The sequence below is a fragment of the Anas acuta genome, chromosome Z (genome assembly GCF_963932015.1).
Source record: "Anas acuta chromosome Z, bAnaAcu1.1, whole genome shotgun sequence".
In the NCBI taxonomy this organism is placed as follows: Eukaryota; Metazoa; Chordata; class Aves; order Anseriformes; family Anatidae; genus Anas; species Anas acuta.
Genome location: NC_089017.1, coordinates 18,408,139 through 18,426,312, shown reverse-complemented (window position 1 = coordinate 18,426,312; position 18,174 = coordinate 18,408,139). Strand labels below are relative to the sequence as shown.

At 39.1% G+C, this 18,174-nt stretch overlaps 1 protein-coding gene across 9 annotated transcripts in view; it reads right to left on the bottom strand.

The window, feature by feature from the left end:
• MAST4 (microtubule associated serine/threonine kinase family member 4) overlaps positions 1-18,174 on the bottom strand; it is a 293,772-nt gene that overhangs the window by 197,170 nt on the left and 78,428 nt on the right. The window contains exon 1 of one of the 9 annotated variants that reach the window (XM_068665976.1): positions 3,260-3,380. The exons of 4 other annotated variants lie outside the window; for them this stretch is intronic. In XM_068665976.1, the coding sequence (XP_068522077.1) occupies positions 3,260-3,358 (99 nt within the window). In that variant the 5' untranslated portion in view covers positions 3,359-3,380. Of the gene's footprint in view, positions 1-3,259; positions 3,381-18,174 lie in introns of those variants that run through there. 4 more of the 9 variants (XM_068665973.1, XM_068665975.1, XM_068665974.1 and 1 more) reach the window with 4 other exon arrangements.

Genomic DNA, 18,174 nt, shown 5'->3' with positions numbered 1-18,174 from the left:
AGGCCTGAAGCACCCAACTCATCTGTTCAACAAAAGCGAAACCTTCATCAGCACTACAAATATGATTGAAGCTGCATCTGACTGTAAGATTTCTCCCACACTCCCACATCCCTCTCACCAAAGAAATGAACTGCATGTTACCTGTAGCCACCATCACAGGGGCTTGGAGCTGTTGTTTAAGGCCATCTGAAACATTCTGCTTCAGATCAATGCCTACCAGACAAACTCACAGAAGAAAGCAGAAATAAGCTCATAGCAGGACGTAATCAAGATCTGTGATGCAGAATATGCAAGTAGATAGCTGCCTTTTTTCTTTTTTTTTTTTTTTTTTAAATGAGATGCTTATTTCCATCCATACAAAATTATATTTAGCATTTCAGAAGTTGAAGATCAATTCTCTCCTGTCTTTTCTTTCAAATAAAGTTGTGTTGTTTTTTTTTCCCTGTAGTTAAAGCTTAAGAAGCCATTACCTAGAATCTGCTCACTATAAAGGAATACATACTACAGATCTCTACATTCAGAAGACTTCGTTTTTCTATGAACATAACCAAAACAAATAACTAGACATAAAAGAAAGATGTTGTAGTAAAATGAAATCGGTATACGTACTCAGGATGTAACAAATGAAGGGCTCAGTTTCTCTATTAGAAGCCTAAACTCCACAAAAACCTTATATATATCAAAAAAAAAAAAAAAAAAAAAAGATTTACCCAGGTCTACACATCTACTTACAGCTTACATTTTGAGACTCAATTCAAGCTGTTTCCTGGCTTTTTTTAAACACAGCATGATGGTACATGGCATCAAACACAACTACATCAGGTTCCCATCTAAGAGGAAATGGTTTGTGTGTCCTGTAAACCAAGCTTTGAAGCAAACTGTGCACAAACAGAAAAAATGGCAATTGCACAAATTCAGCTTTTAAGTATCTACTGTTTCTTACTATATGGCTGGATTATATTAGAAAAACTCACACTTTGCAGAACTCAGAATTTACACGTACCTTCAACTAAGCAAGCACACAGCTTTTCAGCAGATTTATTTGCTTTAGAAGTTCTGTTTCTAACCTTTAGAAGTGACACTCACATGAAGTAAAGTTAGCTGACCACAACTACTTCTGGACAGTCTTAATCCAGAAACCTTTTTTTAATCCTGTTCTGAATATTCTTGACAGCTTTACAGGAAAATATTGGTAACATGTTAAAAAGAAGTGGCAAAAGACACAGGGGACACTTCCACAGAACAGTATAATGGCAGAAGATTCAACTTTTTTTTCTTTTAAACAGTCAGAACACACTACTACTACTAAGTAACAAATAGTAACAAATTCATTACTTTGGCTTGTATTATAAAGAAGGGCAAATGTCAGTTAAGAATCCAACTCAGGGACTTCATCTAATCAGTATTTACTAAGAAGAATTAAACTGGGACTACATTCTGTGTCATGTCATATGATCTGCTTTCCAGCTTGGAAATTCATCATACTAGTCTCTAGGCTAACTGAATGAACAGATAAAGGTGGAAAAAAAAAAAAGGAACAGAAGAGGAGTGAGAGTACAATAGGAAAACAGATTCAGTGAAAGGACTAGTAGATGAAATTTGAGTGTAAATAGGATCTCTCCCTTGCCATCTTTTTCTAGATGACAGCATGTCAACTTGGACATTTTTGACAACCGGTTATTTTTTTCTACCCTAGAACAAGACTAAAGACAAAAATGAGGTACACATCTTTAAAAATTGTTACTGTACACACTGCATGTATGAATGGGGTCTTTCTCGCACTCAGATTATTCATGATATAGCTTTAAATACCATTAATTAAAGAGCTAGCTAAGCATGTGGAGGAGTAAGCAAAGCATTCTGTTAAATATTTATGGTATTTACTCAAAATTACTCGATTAAAGTTACAGATGAGGAAAAAAACAAAAAATCAACTCAACAGCAGTGCTTGCAGAACTCAACAATAGGCTTTCACAACAAGGTTTTTATGTTACCCCTTAAGCAGTACAGACTGCTGTTCAATTCTTGTCAAAAGGCAGAAATCCGGTTTACACTACTCAATGGATTACACAAGGTTTAGGAGAAGGAAATCCGGTATCACTGTAAGATCTACCTCTCAAAACTTTCAAGTCTTTTTAAAAGCTGTCATAGAGAGTCCCAACCTGCAGCTGAAAGTCCCCTCTCCACTGCACAGTCAGCTAAGAGAAAGGATTTAGGATCTGAAGGAGTGAAGTCTCAGAAACTGCTTTTATGAAAAAAGTTATTCACTCTCCACAGACAAACGCCGTCACACAAGAAGTTAAAGCTGACAGATTCTCGCAGCACGGAGAGGCCCCCGAGTCCCAGCAGATGTGCCTCAGCTAGCTAGCACGGCGGATTTCCCTTCAGCACCCCTCCGGCAGCTCTGAGCGGCGTGGAGCTGCAGGCACGGCTCAGCACGGGCTGATTGCCGAGGAGCGCCCAACTTCGCCAGCTCAGCGCGCCCCGGGCGCCCTGCGCCGCTCCGCACAGCTTGGGAACGGCGATCCCAAAGGCAGGGAGAGCCTTCCCCTTACCCCCCCCCCCCCCGCTTCTCCCATTGAAACGCTGCGGATGCGGAGGGAAACAAAAGGGAGGAAGTACATTCATCGCCCGGAGTGACTCGCGCCGAGGGGCTCTCGCCAAAACAATGGGGCGAGGGCGATGCAGTTCGGGGCGAGGGGCTGGGGGGCACGGCACCGCACCGCTCCGCTCCGCTCCGGGCTGCCCGCCCCCCGCTCTGCTCCGCTTCTCCGAGCCGGCGGGAAATAAATAAATAAATAGAAATAAATAGATAAATAAATTAATAAAAAGTCACTCACGGAGGGCGACGGCGGGCGGCGAACCGTTATGTCCCGGTATTTATTATTATTATTATTTTTTTTTAATTATTATTATTTTTTAAATTATTTTCTAACCAACTCTGACACAGAAGGGCCGGCAATCCGAAATCAGCGGGAAAACAAAATATACAAATAAATAAAATAAAATCTCCTGCCCCCCCCCCCCTCCTCCTCCTCCTGTCCTCCGTCCCGTCCCGTCCCCGCCTCAATCCCCCCCCCCGGTCCCCTCACGGAGCGCCCCAACGGCCGTAACGGCTCGCAGCCCCGCTCCGCCGCGCGCCCACAGGTGTGCGCCGAGCCCCCCCCGCCCCGCCCCGCCCCACCCCGCCCCGCCGCGCCAGGTGCGGGCAAGTTACGGCCCGGGCCGGCCCCGGCACCGCCGCCGCCGCCGCCCGTACCTGCAGCCCCCGGCGCCGCAGGAGGCCCGGCTCGTCCATGGCGCCGCTCCGCCGCCCGGCCGCGCCGGACTGCCCCGAGCCCCCCGCGCCGCTCCGCATCCCCGCAGCGCCCGGCCGCTGACATCACGGCGGCGCCCATTGGCCGCGCCCGGTCACGTGGCCCCGCCGAGGTGTGCAGCCCGGCAACTTCGGGCGGGCCCGGCCCCGCCAGCGGCCCCGCCAGCCGCCACAGGACAGCACAACACACAGCACAACACAACACAACACAACCGCAATTAAATCATCCAATTACGTTAATCAAACCCGCCGCCGCCCTGCCTGCCCGCCCCGCAGCCGGGCTAAGCAAACCGTTAGTTGTGTATTTTGTTTGTTCCTCACGGGGTCACAGCCCGCCGGGCGGTGTCATTAGGGACACATCCCCCAAAACCCAAAATTGAAGATCCCGGTACCGCAGCGAGAGTCGTTCGTCGCGGGTTATGTTGTAAAGTGATCAGTCACTGCACACAGATTCACAAGAGGAGGTCTCGTCCAGCACTGAACACCCGGAGAGGCGTCCCCATAAACACGCCCGCACGTTCTCCAGCTGGGAATCCTCACCTGGTCTCACTTAAAAACAAAATTTAGGAGACTACACACCATCAAACTCAAAGGCAGAGCGCGATCCTCTCCTCGCAAAACCAAAGGCACAAAAAGTTAAGTCAGACTGCCAGAAACTGTAACACTGAAGCTGAACACAAATGACTTCTTCAGTATCCACACTGCAAACACTCAGCAAATGGCAATGATTCCGTTCCAGCCTTTATTTCTGTAATTGCACTTACTGCTTCAAAAAAAAAAAACGAGGGGTTACTTTACCTAAACTAGCATCCCAATTAGATAATTTTAAAGATTTTTTCAATCAGAAGTCTGATTCTGTGGAAGACGACACCACCACACAACAGCAGGATCCATCTGCAGGAATATCCGTCCACAGGTGCACCTGCAGATAACCAATTCTAGCACACACGTATTCCCTTTCCACATCAAACCCCTTCTAGAGAGCAGGGACAAAGTGAAAAGTACATTTCTTACTAAAGGATATAAATAGAGATAAAAATCAAGGTTAGTATTCACCTATTAACAGTTTAAGATGAGGATTATGACAATCACATCCTCAAATCTAGTATGAAAAAAATATATTGATTTCCTGTCAGATTGCATCACTTTGAAAAGCAGTCCGTGTACATTTCACAGTAGTAAAACCTGCTAGGGGCAAAAACATTTGGAACAAAAATTGCTGAAAGGATAACATACTAAGTATACACCTTGTATGAAGAACTGAGGAAAAAAAAAAAAAAAAGAGCATTTGCCCTTCTCAACTTCTCTTCATACGATTGAAATGCATTGTTATTTTACACTTTTAAGCACCAAGACAATTTGAGCATTCTCACTAAGCTGAATTTCTCTGAAATCTCCAACTACGTTAAGAAAAAAAGTCAATTTTTATCAGTTGGTCACATCAACTGCAAGTGTTTCTCCTTCCCTGTCTCTCCACATCTCCAGCTCAACACGCAGCTGTAACATCAGGTCAATGGCTCAAACTTACCCATTACTGATTTCAGTTGCAAGATAACAGCTGTACCTGAGGCGATAAGGGAAAAGCTCACACTGACCAAAACTCCAGTTCCACAAGAGGGAGACAAGGCAACGAAAAACAAACAATGCTACACAAAGATTTGTAGGCCAGAAGAGAGAGTAGCATGACCATCAAGTCTGACCTTCTTTGTAAGAAAGGATACTCAACTCTCCTGAATTCATTTATTATTTTTTGAACTATAACCTCTCTTTAAATATCATGTTGAACCTCGTGAAAAACTTTTCATCTTGGAGATTTGAACTGTAAAGTGACTAGGATCCCTCACTTCCTCTGTGGAAGAAAAAGAAACTGGGGTTACACTAAGTAATACAGGTATCTCCTTTCAGTTCTTCCTAATGGTATTTTCTTTCCCATTTCCACTTCAAAATACATCATCTTTTCTTTCTCCTCTGTTAACAGAAATTTTCTCCCAGTCATTCATATCCACGTGCCCTCACAATCCAACATTTCCCCATTTCTGTTTCCAAAGAAAGCGCAGGCAAGTGAAACACAATTTAAACAAAGAAAGTGCAGGCAAGTGAAACACAATTTAAACACTGTTACGTTTCCAATGAGGATGGCACAAATTAATTTGATGCAATAGCTAGATTGTCAGCTTTCAAGGGTGAGAGGCAAAAAAAAATAATACTGTTTGTCCCTTGTGGCACACCACAGGTTTCAGCTGCAAGGCTGTTTGCATTTATTTACACAGTCCTAAACATGTGTTTACACAAGTTTTATTTCAGTCACTGGAATACAGGAAAAACTCTCAGCACACAATTAATCAGTTAGTTCCCTCAGAAGCTAAGAATATGAAAGTGTGCAAGTTCCTTTTTTTTTCCCCCAGTGATTTTACCATATCTAACCACATAAACTGTCTAATGTACATATACAAATTAAAAGTACTCTCCTACCTATCTGAGAGGTCTGCAAGGCATGAAGAGTTCTACAAATGTATTGCTTGAACAACAGCACAATAAAGCCATACTAACCAACTAACATATCAGTGACAGGCAACAGATGCAAATGGTCCTAACCTAAAAAAAAATCACCCTAAGTATCACAAAAGTATCCAGTTGTGCACACAGATAATTTACAGAAAGAATTGTAAACAGACAAAACCACAAAGTCTCCTACATGAAGAAGCTTCCTAACTACATGCAAATAGTGTATAAAAACTACTTTGTTTTGCAAAAAACTAAAGATAATTGTTGTAGCTGCACAGATAACACTGAAAGGCAGGAAAATGAAACAAAGAGAAGACTGCCTTCCAGTGGAAGATGAAATTAATCCCACATAGAAAAGTACAAAAACTACCTTTCACTGAAAAAGTATTTGTTGTCAGTTCTGAAAACACACTCTCCAAAGCTTGTGCTGCAACATATAATGCCGTATTAGAAGGTACTGAATGGCACAGCTTTGTGTCTAACACAAGGTGAATGTCCACTGAGTTTTTCTCACATTTTATGAACCTTATTAGATATTACCAAAGGTGTATCTTCACTTTTGAAATGGCATACAGCTTGCTATTTCTGTAAGAAGGTTTTCATTATTTTTCAGCTCGTTATTTCAGTAATAGGCACTATCAAAATTATGATAGAGAATATTCTGGTATTAAAAGTTGTGCTTTAGAACAATGAAAAAAATATGTTTTTTAAAACATGTAAACAATACTGTCTGCCCTTGCATACATACAAAATACAGCAACCTGCTTCACAGGCTCCTTCACATAATTGTTGCAGAAAAGCACACTTGTACGTGCACCACAACATAGCACATGTATACAGAAATCGAAGGAACCTGTTCCCCTCTCCACTCCCCCTCCTTTCCAGGGAAGGTAGAATTATTTTAAGAAATATAACCACCACAAAATTTTCAGAAAGCTTTCTTTCCTATAAAAGCAGCGTTTGACCCGATTATATGTGAATAATATTTCAGTTAGCTAAGGTACATATCAGTAAGTACACATTTATTTAAAGCCAAAAAGAAATGCAGCAACTTTTTTTTTTTAAGGAAAATTATACAAATTTAGACAGTTTATTTCCCCATTCAACTGCTAAGGCTTTGCCTTAATTGCATTGCTTCACTTAGTTCTGTCAGTCAATATTCTTTTCTGAATTTAGAAATTACTATGATTACTGCAATGACTTAATTAAAAGATAAAACCTGAGCACATCAAAATACATATGAATATGTAATCCCAGTCTCACACTGGAGATTTTAGTTTTATGGATATACATATCCTATGCGTGGCTGCCACTTTCATACTACACATGGTGGCAGCATAAGATAAATTGTGTTTATTATGCATCATGGAACAACTCACTTGTACTCTGCCCTTCAAATCTGTCTCTGCCAGGGCTGTTTCTCATACCTTAAATACTGTACAACATCAAATCACTATCACTGAATTTTTAAATAGTTATTTTCCTCTCAAATGTGAGAAATCTGAAGCTCAGAACAGATAACAAGCAATCCAATAATTGCTGTGCACTGTGATAACTTGGAGCCCATAAGAATGGGAACTGTTTTTCCCCAGCATTCATAAAAAGTAAGCCTTGATTGTATTATTATGCACTGATAAGCTACTGAAGTGATTGTTGGTAGAAAAATTAAAATACTCTAAGTGCCATATTTTCAGAAGTTCGGGTATATGGACACACTATCACTACACATACCCAATTTCACAAGTGCAGGAATGGAAAAAACATGTAAGTGTTTAACGGTAATTCCTATGCAACCTTTATCTAAGGACATTAGAGAGGAGAGAAATAACTAAGTGTGTTCTATCTGATTTTGTGCCAGCCACATGAATGTACCTGCAATGTGCACACACAAAAACCCACGCATCAAATCAGACCTAACCTATGCAGCAGAGTTGAGGATCTTCATCTACATCTTTTCCATGAATAGTCTTCATATCATTGCAAATCAATACACAATTACTATTATTCTAATCACACAAAATCAAGCTGTAAGAACCAGTTTCCCGTTTCTATAGTCTCCTGCCCAAGGAACTGCATCAGGGAATGAAGCTGGATCAGGCTAATACACAACAGATACAAACAGATATAGGAGATAAAAAAAAAAAAGCACACAAATATTACTGATATATAGCACTAAAGAAAGGTGGGAGAGAAGTGTGATTTACTTTCTATTCAGCATCCCACCCACCTCCCCCAAAAAAACTGAACTGAAAAGGAAGCCAAATTAGGAGACAGATTAATACTCTAACTGCTATCCCACCACCTTCATATACCACAAAAACTGACAAACAATTGCCAGCACGTACATTTCTGTTGGTTTATTTTTGCTAAACAGTAACTATTAACCAAGCAGCTTTACTGGGTGTTAAGAGTTACTTTACTATCCCAGAAGTCTCAACTGCCTTTTACAGTAACAATTACTGTTTTTTTCCGCAACACAGCATGATTAGATTATTCTTGTTTCAAACTTTGAAGGTTTTCCTTTGTAATTTACCTTTTAAGAAGATTTTAGAATCTAGAATGAAAATGCTTAACTAGGATTTTTGTAACCCAGAAATGCTTTTTAAACATTTATTTACATACATTTATATACCTCCCTATTTCAGGTTTCCCAGTGCAACAAGCTTAACCTACTCATACAAAATACGAGCATATAAAAGAAAAAAAAAAAATTGCAAAGAAAAACTCTACAATGCTAGCTACAGAATTCAACAAAAGGAAAAGTGAAACATCGATTAGAGTATGAACAGTACTGGCATATGGCAAAAAGGCTTTTATTTTAAAACTGGAATCCCCAGGCTGCATCAAGTTCAAATCTACCTACAGCTTTCAAGTTCAATAAGCTTGTCTCTCTAGCCAAAGGCTTTTAGTCTAATCTCAAAGAGAAGCACAAACATCCCAGTTTTTCAGCAGATTCTCAGTATAGCTTATACTGTGCATAACAATGACAGACTATTCAAAATATGGTGTTCTTGTCTAACCAAAAGTGAAGAAGATTCATGTAAAAGTATCAGAGAGTACTGATATCCAAGCTTCAGTAATCCAGTAAGCTCATCTTCCTCAGTGCACATAAAAATAACTAAAAGCTTTCTATTCTGCAGGAGCATTGGGTGCTGGAGTGAGTGGTCCAGACAGCAGCTTCAAGAAACACATTCAGTACTACTCATTATATCCTGCTTCCCATCCAGGAAAATAATGTTTCTTTCTCCAAAAATGTTTCATCTCCAAAACCTTGCAGACATCAAGTGTAAACTTAAAAAGAGATTCAGATAAACAGAAATATCATCTTAAAAGGATGCTGTCAGTTGTCACATGCATGTTCTTGGTTACTAAGGAGTTTATTTCACCCATGCAACCAGAGATACTTGAGAACCCAGGAATTCTAAGAATCTTTCAGAGCTGACTCTCTAAAGCCTTTCAGCATAGTTTCCTATCCACTATGAATGAATTGTGAATCAAATTCTGGCAACATCTTTGACCATCACCCTGAGGCAGCTCCTACTTCGATTATTTCTTCTGAAGACACACTGTAGGACTCAAAGTTTTCAAACATACAAAAATTATGTATTGAAGCATTTTGAAGCTACTCTTAAGGACAGATAAAGCACATACCGTAAAAGGATGATGACATTACAATTCCACAAAGAAGACTAAGGTTATCTATCTGAATGGTCACAAGGAAATTGAGCAATTTTAAATCCCACACTAAAATAACTCTGCTACTCTGAGTATATGTAAAACTTTAACAGAAATCACATTTTTCTGTAGCACTCTGAAAATAGCTTTCAGTTTTTGAAGGAATTTACCCACCAAGTTTTCCACTGAATTTCAGAGCTGGAAAAGACAGCCTCTTCAAAAACATTATGTTTGTCTAATACACCTAAAACCAACCAGGGGTTGGGGAGGAGAACACAGTAAAAACAAACCACCCGCTTTTTCAGCCTTTTTGTATGTATCGCGTCTATACCTAACCTTCAATATTGTCACTTCAAAACGTTGCTGAACAAAGCTATTTCATCAGAAATCATAACGGAAACAAGATCTTCACCAAGTGAAGTTACAGAAGCATGAAAGCCAAAGCCATGTGTGATACTGGAAGCTGGAAGATGGGCACTTATTTCTTGTACCAGGATTAAATTCGTTGAGGAAGTCAATCAAAATGAAGATAATTACAGCATCACTACTTACTGTTACATTTCCAAAGAGCTTTCTTGAATGCAATGCTTTGGACTTTCAGCAATGTTTTATGAGGAAAAGAAGCCTATGAGAACACATTATCCATCTGCCCCTTGTTCCTCCAACTTCTGGAAGTCTCTGTTGCTCTGTAAAGTGCTGCCGAAATTGGCTACAGCATTGGAAATGAGATATTTCATCAAAATTGGCTGCCATAATTGGTGGACCCACACTTAAGCTGTCACTGAGAGGGGCAGCCAGAATCCACCTTAAGAAGCACGTGCCCTTCTCATCTGTGGGCACAGGCCAGCTGACCACACTGCAGCCCTACACCACAAACAGCAAGAATTCCCTCTTACACAGGTATAAAAAGGCTTGTTCATTTTGCTGTTAACAGGAAAGCATATTTTAACTAAAATATTTGATCGGTAAGGAAAATAGTTTGGGATAAAGCTGTCCTATCTCCACAAGGTAATAAAAATCCACCCACTTGGTTTCCATGATTTCTCTTCCAAGATCTCATTTACCACAGAACCTATGCAATGATATCATATGAACATACCTCTTACTTCAGGAAACACGGAAAGTAATCCTCCCTTTTTAGAGTGTGGGGTACTAAAGGTACCTTGTTTAAAATTATGATAATGATATTCTGGTAATTCTTCAATAATTAACAACCATTGCATTCTAGAGAAACAAATTAATTTTAACCAAAACAAGTAGTATTCATAATGTCACTTACTACTTGTAAGGTGTAATAATTCATATAGAAGTCTAGACATCCTAACATCCTTTACTGCTCTAAATCCTTGTATACAATACCAGAACAAAGCACAAATTCAAAAAAAGTTTCACGTTTTGTCCCATGTTTATCTAATTCTTGGATTCTTGATGTCAGACTGTGACAGTATTAGTTTCTCACTTTTTATCATAACAAACAGAGCTAAACATCTCTTCATAAATTAACTGTATGCTACTCACATGCATTGATATTACATATTCAATTTAATGCAAAGAATACGTTTTACGTAGTAATGCATTTAATGTATTCAAGAAGTTTTAGGTACTTAAATTAGTCCAATTTTCTCAGGTTCATTTTGGATCACTAGATTTAATCCTTTAGAAATCACTGTATACAATGTGACCTTTCACTATTAAATCAAAATGTTTCACCAGCATCAAATATATCAACCACAAAGCCCAGAAGCATTTCAATAATCTACTGTATAATTCACTGGAACACCTTTTTCAATATCAAAACAGTAGATAATAAACTCAATATATTAATTAAAAGCCACAAATTCATTTTAGAACTAATCAGCCAGAAACAGTTTTCATTTTCTATCTTAAGCTATGAAAATCGTCTGTAAGTACAGTAGCACATTAAACAGAGGTGACTTGCCTCCAGTTCTCCTTTCCTTAGAACATCATGACATTTGAACACCTCTATACATTTGCCTTAAATCCCTGTAAAAGGCTTATAGAAATAACACAACAAATGCTCCACATGAAACCAACAACTTCCCTTCAGGGCTTGGCATGATAACTGGTATTCCTCAGGAAAGAAAACGGAGATACTGCATCCATCAGATTTTTTCAAGGCACGGCTTCCTATGCATCCCCAGCTACAAAACTGCTGGCCTGACAACAAAATTGAAATCACTAATTATTTAGCTATACTTCCTTTTAGTAACATAATCCTACCGCACACACAACATAGCACACTGCTCCTTTAACACAACTTTTGGATTTCAGAAGGAGATTTTCAGTCGAGGCATGCTGCCTGGATTGGTAGGGTCTGTTCAGCCTGCATTCCCCTTCACCGTCACAGACCAGGGCTGTTACGTGGCACAGAAATGATCAGATAAGCCAGGTTGCTGTGTACCCAAGAGAGCAACCCAGCTACCTGGTCTAGCAATGCAATGAGAGATTTTACTGTTCTCCTGAGCCACTGTGCATTACTCAGAACACACGGGTGAACAGGGAGAAATTCAAGACTCCTTAGTTAGCAAAGCTCTGATTCTCTTCTTCTAGAGCTGATGAATCTACTGACCTCGCAAGCTACAGGTCAGTGTAGGGTTGTGTAAAAATCTGTCACACATAAAGCTGATTGTAATGGATTTAAAAAAAATACTGCTGGGTTTCCAATTGCATTGTAAGGTTCTTGGAAATTAAATGCTTCTTCATACTAAAGCATATATACCTTAACAACAGCCTCAGTTATGCACGCTAAAGTAGCCATGAGGAAGGGATGTGCGGTCCGTGGACGGCACAGGTAGGTACACAGCGGTTTTTTTTATGCCACCTGCTGGACAAAATCCTACTTGCACCAGCTCACTCCTGCCTTAGCCGTTCAGCACGTTTAGAAGGTAACAAATCAGTCGCGAGAATATCAGAGGAAAAATAATCGTTGCAGAAGCAAACACTTCGTAAAGCAATAACTTCTGTAAGTAGTCAGCCTTCCCTCCAGTGACAATATATAGAAGAACACTGGTTACAACCGACTTTTATGATTTTGCCGTTTGCATCAAACACTGTGTTCCTCATTTCAGCAAAATGCATAGATGAGTCACCAAACCAATCACTTTTAACAGTTCCACCAAGACACTGAGCCCTCTGACTCTCCAAACCACAATTATACAGCAGCATAAAAATTTATTTCTGAAAGCACAGCACATATAACCACAGTCTGATTTCTCTCGTGGATCTCTTTTCAACAAGAAAAGAGAAATTGCATACATACAGAAGTGTTATTCCTTTAAAAAAGATCACTCAACTACTTGTCTCAGTATTCCCCCACGGAATGCCAAACAGCAAGCTTACAGGAGTTATGTCACTTTAGATCTTAAAGTTTGCAGCTCCACATATCTATCTATATTCCGATTTTCAGAGAACAAATAAAAAGAAGTCTGAGTTGATTTTACTATACTGGCATTTTCTAACAATCAGCTCAACAGAATATTTTACTTTACATATACTCTAAAGGAAGAACAGTAAAAACTTTCATAGCAAAACAATAACAATAGCAATTACATTATGAATAATCCCTCCAAGATACTTGGAGGTTTTGTTCTTGTGTGAAAACAGTACAAACAGGTAGCCACACAATTGTTCAAACATAATTATTAACCTTGGGAAGGACTTAAATGTATTTTTCACTCTGAACAATTATGCATCTAGTCTTTTTTTTTTTTGATGGCCCATATTGCTTTTTTTTTTTTTTTTTAAAGAGGTGTTTAATCTTAACACTTCCAATAACTCAATATTTTCTCAGAGGGATAGCAGTAGTAACGTGCTTGGGAGGATGTATAACTCTTCTTAATGCATTTTGCCTTCTCCTTACGCTCTAAGATTCAACACTTTCCACCCACTGCATGGTCATTCTTCTTCACAAAAGCAGCCTCCTTCATTAGAGAGCAGTGGTTCATGTTTTAACATTTATATTAATACAGAAGGTAGCTCACCGTGCTGAAAGTCTGACTCCCCAGAAAACTAAGATCCAATACAAACCAGGCGAACCATGGAAGCTTTTTTTTTTTTTTAATAAATGTATGCTCTCCTACTGATAACTAGTTTTGATTTGTACTCTGTATAATACAGAAGAGCATGTACAAATAGCATATCAAAACACTTATTCAGTTACAGGTTTCAGGGAAAGCATCATCATTGTAGGGATGTTTGTTCAGTATCTGCTTTTACTGGTCACATTATCACCAAAACAACTAAAGTGGAGTTGGGTTTGAGCATAGGTTAGCTGTCTTGCTTAACTTCAGCTCACTCGCTTTCCTTATTTACAGCAGGGAATATTATAATTCAAATTTGTTTCTTACTAACAATGTAATTTCACCCGTTTTTGAACAGATGACCTAACATGAAGTTAGGAACCTATGATTAGCCTTTTCCTTACACTCTAAGATGTGTTTTATTGTGAGATTTTTCTATTACAAAGCCAATCATCACTTCTGAATTTAACCGACCACATACGGCCTTCCACTGCACCACGTAATTGCAGATATTCAGCAATGATCAAGAGGTTAAATGTATTCATGAGAGTAGCAGTTAACCAATCTCACGTTGATTATTACATTGTTTACTCAAGTGACACTAGGTCGACTTGAGCACTTAGCTAGGTTTCTTGATCTCCACAACACAATGAAAGAACATTCTTAATATACACTTATCATACTAAAAAAATATGATACACCTATAGACATACACACCACAATAGGGCATACTGTGCTTAAGAGAAATAAAAGAAAGCAGAACAGTTCCTAGCATTACTGAGATGAAAACAGAGTTGACCTTTTAGTCTTCTGTGTGCTGTCACGGAGGACGATGTGCGGGACAAACACGGTGACTGTGCCTCACCAGTGCAGCCACAGAACAATTTAGATTGCATAGACTGTGGGAGGTCTGGCAGGAACATTAAAAGGTAAAGCAGTGGAAAAAAAAGATCAAAGTCCACATGCCCACCTGCTTCCACAGGACAGAAGTGTAATTTACAGCAAGATGTCTGATCCCACATGAATGTACAAGAAAGTCTGACTCAAACCAGAGGTACAAATATGCAGGAGAATGCACAAAGGCCAAACCATGGGGTCAACCCATTTAGAATTTTAACTCAATTTTAACTCAGTGAAGCTGTATCTGCTTGCTAAGCCTGTAAGTGTTAGAAATGAGGGGCTGCAGTATGTTCTCAAATTGAAAAACACCTGCAGAAAAATCCTAGCTGTACACCTCTGCTTGTTTGGAAGTAAGCAAAATCAGAGAAGAGGAACTTCCATTCCTACCACAGACATCTGGATAAACTGTATTTCCCCTCCATGCCTGTAAGTCAGATGGGTCACTCAGCCCTGCACAAGTCTTTGTTTTGAGAGTTGCGATCATCAGAATCATGGGGCTATTTCAGCTTGAGGAACAAGGCTTACTGTTCCCACGCTGCTTTCTACCACCCTCTGGTACATTACAATCACTTCTCAAGTATCATATGCATGAAAACAGTGAGAGGAAAATAAAAATAAATAAAAATGTTACCTCATCAGTTTAGAAGTCTGCTGTATCTAGTTATGCCTTAATCTGAGGATACTGCTCCATGGCAAAAAAAAAATAAAATAAAAAAATTGAGCAGAACAGATTACACCTCAGCAGGTTTCAAGCAAAGTCCACCACTTTAGGTCAAACTCCGGTTCAGGGAGTTTCAGTATTTGCATTTCTGTTAACTGCCACAGCAGAAATCAAGTTTCTTCTTCTGTGATAATTTTTCTCAAATAGCATCAAGAAAAGAAAGTTCCACAACATTCAAGACTAAGTTTCTTAGCAATATATGCCTCACAATTAAAATTCAGATCCATGGAGCAGTACCTCATCCTTTACAGAAAACTTTTAGTTTTCTCACCCTAACTACAAATAGGTACCAATTTCCTACGACTACTAACAGTCAGGTTGTAGCTGCCCCATAAGAGCTACAGATAATGCCCTAAATTGCTGCCCACATAGGCATCACAGACGGTACTCTCATTCGAGGCTGTCAATACCTTTGAGATCTTAAATGCTGATGGAAAACTATCAGCTACCTAATGCATAAAGATTTTTCTAAATCTACAATGCTATTTCTCTCTGCCTACTTTATCTCATTTATTTTAAAGTCAGAGCTGTGAGTAACTGTAGTTCAAAATTTTATCAAGTGCTTGGAGAGTAGAAATCAGACCATCTGAAGCAGATCTGTACATCAGCACATACTTCTGAAGCAAAGGAGAATGTATATGTGAATCAGCCTTCTAACCATCGTGTTAACTTACTAAACAATCAGTCACACTAGGCAGTTTTCTGCTGGGTGATGGGTGACCAGGAGACAGCATTAGAACTGAAAGTACCTAAATCCATACCAGTTCCTTTTTTTTGTTTTTTCCCCAGTCTGTTCACTTCCTGTTCCCCAGGTCTTTTTTACCCCATTTACCATACCTCCTATTTCCACACCTACAAACCTTCATCGGGCTACAGAATTTTTTGATCTAAGACCAGAAAGGGGCACCATTATATTCCTTAGTTCTTACACTCTATTAATCATGGACTGTGATATTTTACCCAGTTATCTGCTAGACACAATCTAACAACAAGCTGAGAAAGCGTGTATTCCCAAAAAGGCATCTAAATATCGAACACTATAAATATCACATATCAATCTCTTCTGGTTGTGCAGTTCATTGGCAAACCACCCTTACTCTCATTTCTCACATGGATAATTTTACACCAGCATGCAGGTTCGTGACCTCACTTTTGCAATGCTTTCCACTTTTTTTTTTTTTTTTAAGAGACACTGACAACACGATTCTGTATGACATTTTAAAATAACCTTTACTAACACCACACGCAGAACTTAACTATCACAACAGTCAAGCAGAATAAGCCCTTATTCAGAGCCATTACTCTTTAAGATACAGTGACAAGCTCCACTTCTAGGGGTGAATTTTAGCTGAATGATCTCCACTGTGGGGGTCCTGTAGACAAAATGAAAACTCTTAAAGAACAGGGCCTTCTCAGCTGACACTGTAAGCTAAGGGATAAAATTTTAACAGCCCTAGCCTTTTCATTATCTAGAAGTAAAAAGTTGTCCTGGTGAGTCTTTTTACTGTCTGGGGAAAGTCTCCTATGATGGAGAAAGATCAATTATATGAAACACCTACAAACAGAAGCATGGTGCTCATGAACAAAATAGGGACATACTTCCAGCTCCTATATACATAGGAACTTAACTGGTTTTGTGCCATTCTAATAGGATACACAAGAGGATTATACCTCCATTCAGCTCTAATAAACTGTGCAAATTACTTGAAGTAACATCTCCTTTCAGTTCTAGCACATGCTCAAATACATCCTATTAACTGGCAGCTTAGAGGCTGATGGGAGGAGACCCATTTCAACACAAAGTGGATACGTTTGGAAGTTATGTTGGATATGCCCACAAGACTTATTAAACTAAGTCAGTCTTCTACAAGAGCTTGATTACTTATTCTATTATTTATTTATTTATTTTACTAATGATACTGTGCAGCACAAGACATGTTCTCAATTCCAAGAGATGTAAAACTATGGGAAAAGCTTTACCCTGGCCATCGCTACTTCTGCATGTCTGAGAATGGGCAAGAAAAGTATCAGAAAGAATAATGCCCAGATTTTTAAACAGCAAATCTTGGAAAGGAATCAAACATCTAAAACACTATCAAGCAGCTGAATCTACATGTGTTTTACACTTAAGCGTGCAGTTAATATTTTAAATACATAGCAAGATAGACAATTAGAGATATATATGTACTTGTGAAAGTGCACCCAATTATCAAATTCTGACATCAGTTTTTCAGTATTACAGTTTCAAGGCTCTGGATCAGGTCTACTACAGACTTTCTCTTGTACCAATACTGAGCATACAGAAGTGCTTATGAAGATGGATGTTCATTTTCCTCTCTCTACCACTAAATTAGAACTAAGTACTGAATTAGAACTGCAATTAAGAATATGTTAGAAGGGAAATACAGACAAAGAAATATGAATGCAAATACATATTCATGGGCAAGAAGTAGCTGAAATGAAACACACAAGGGAGAACACTCTAGTCTTACATGCTAGAAGCAATTGAAGTAGAGAAACCTGCTACCATAACTTGGCAGCTTTAGCACTTCATAGGAATAAATACTTTCCATTCTAAAGATTCTCAGTGATTAGACTCATCTGTGAAGCTGTTATTTAAAGACAAAGAAGAACACAGCAATTAGATCTTTACAATGGAGTAGCATTCAGATAACTTCCTAAGTTCAGACTCAGTATTTCTGAAGTTCAGTTAACTACGTTGTGGAAATTTTGGGTAAGATTCAGACTTAAGATTAGCCGCCTAAGAGATATCCATCTTATCATCAACATGTTTTTTACAAGTGTCACCCTTGTGGCACTCATTAACTTTCAGAATGTTAAATATCTGCTCACAGAAACGACCAAGAATGTGAGGAAGAAAGAGCTAAAATTTAAAGCAACCAACGTTTCAGATGCAGGCTCTTGTTGCTCTCTAATAGTTTCATTTTAAAATAAAATTCAGCTACACTCCCAATAATCAATAGGTTAAACTAAATACACAATTAATGATTTGAAGA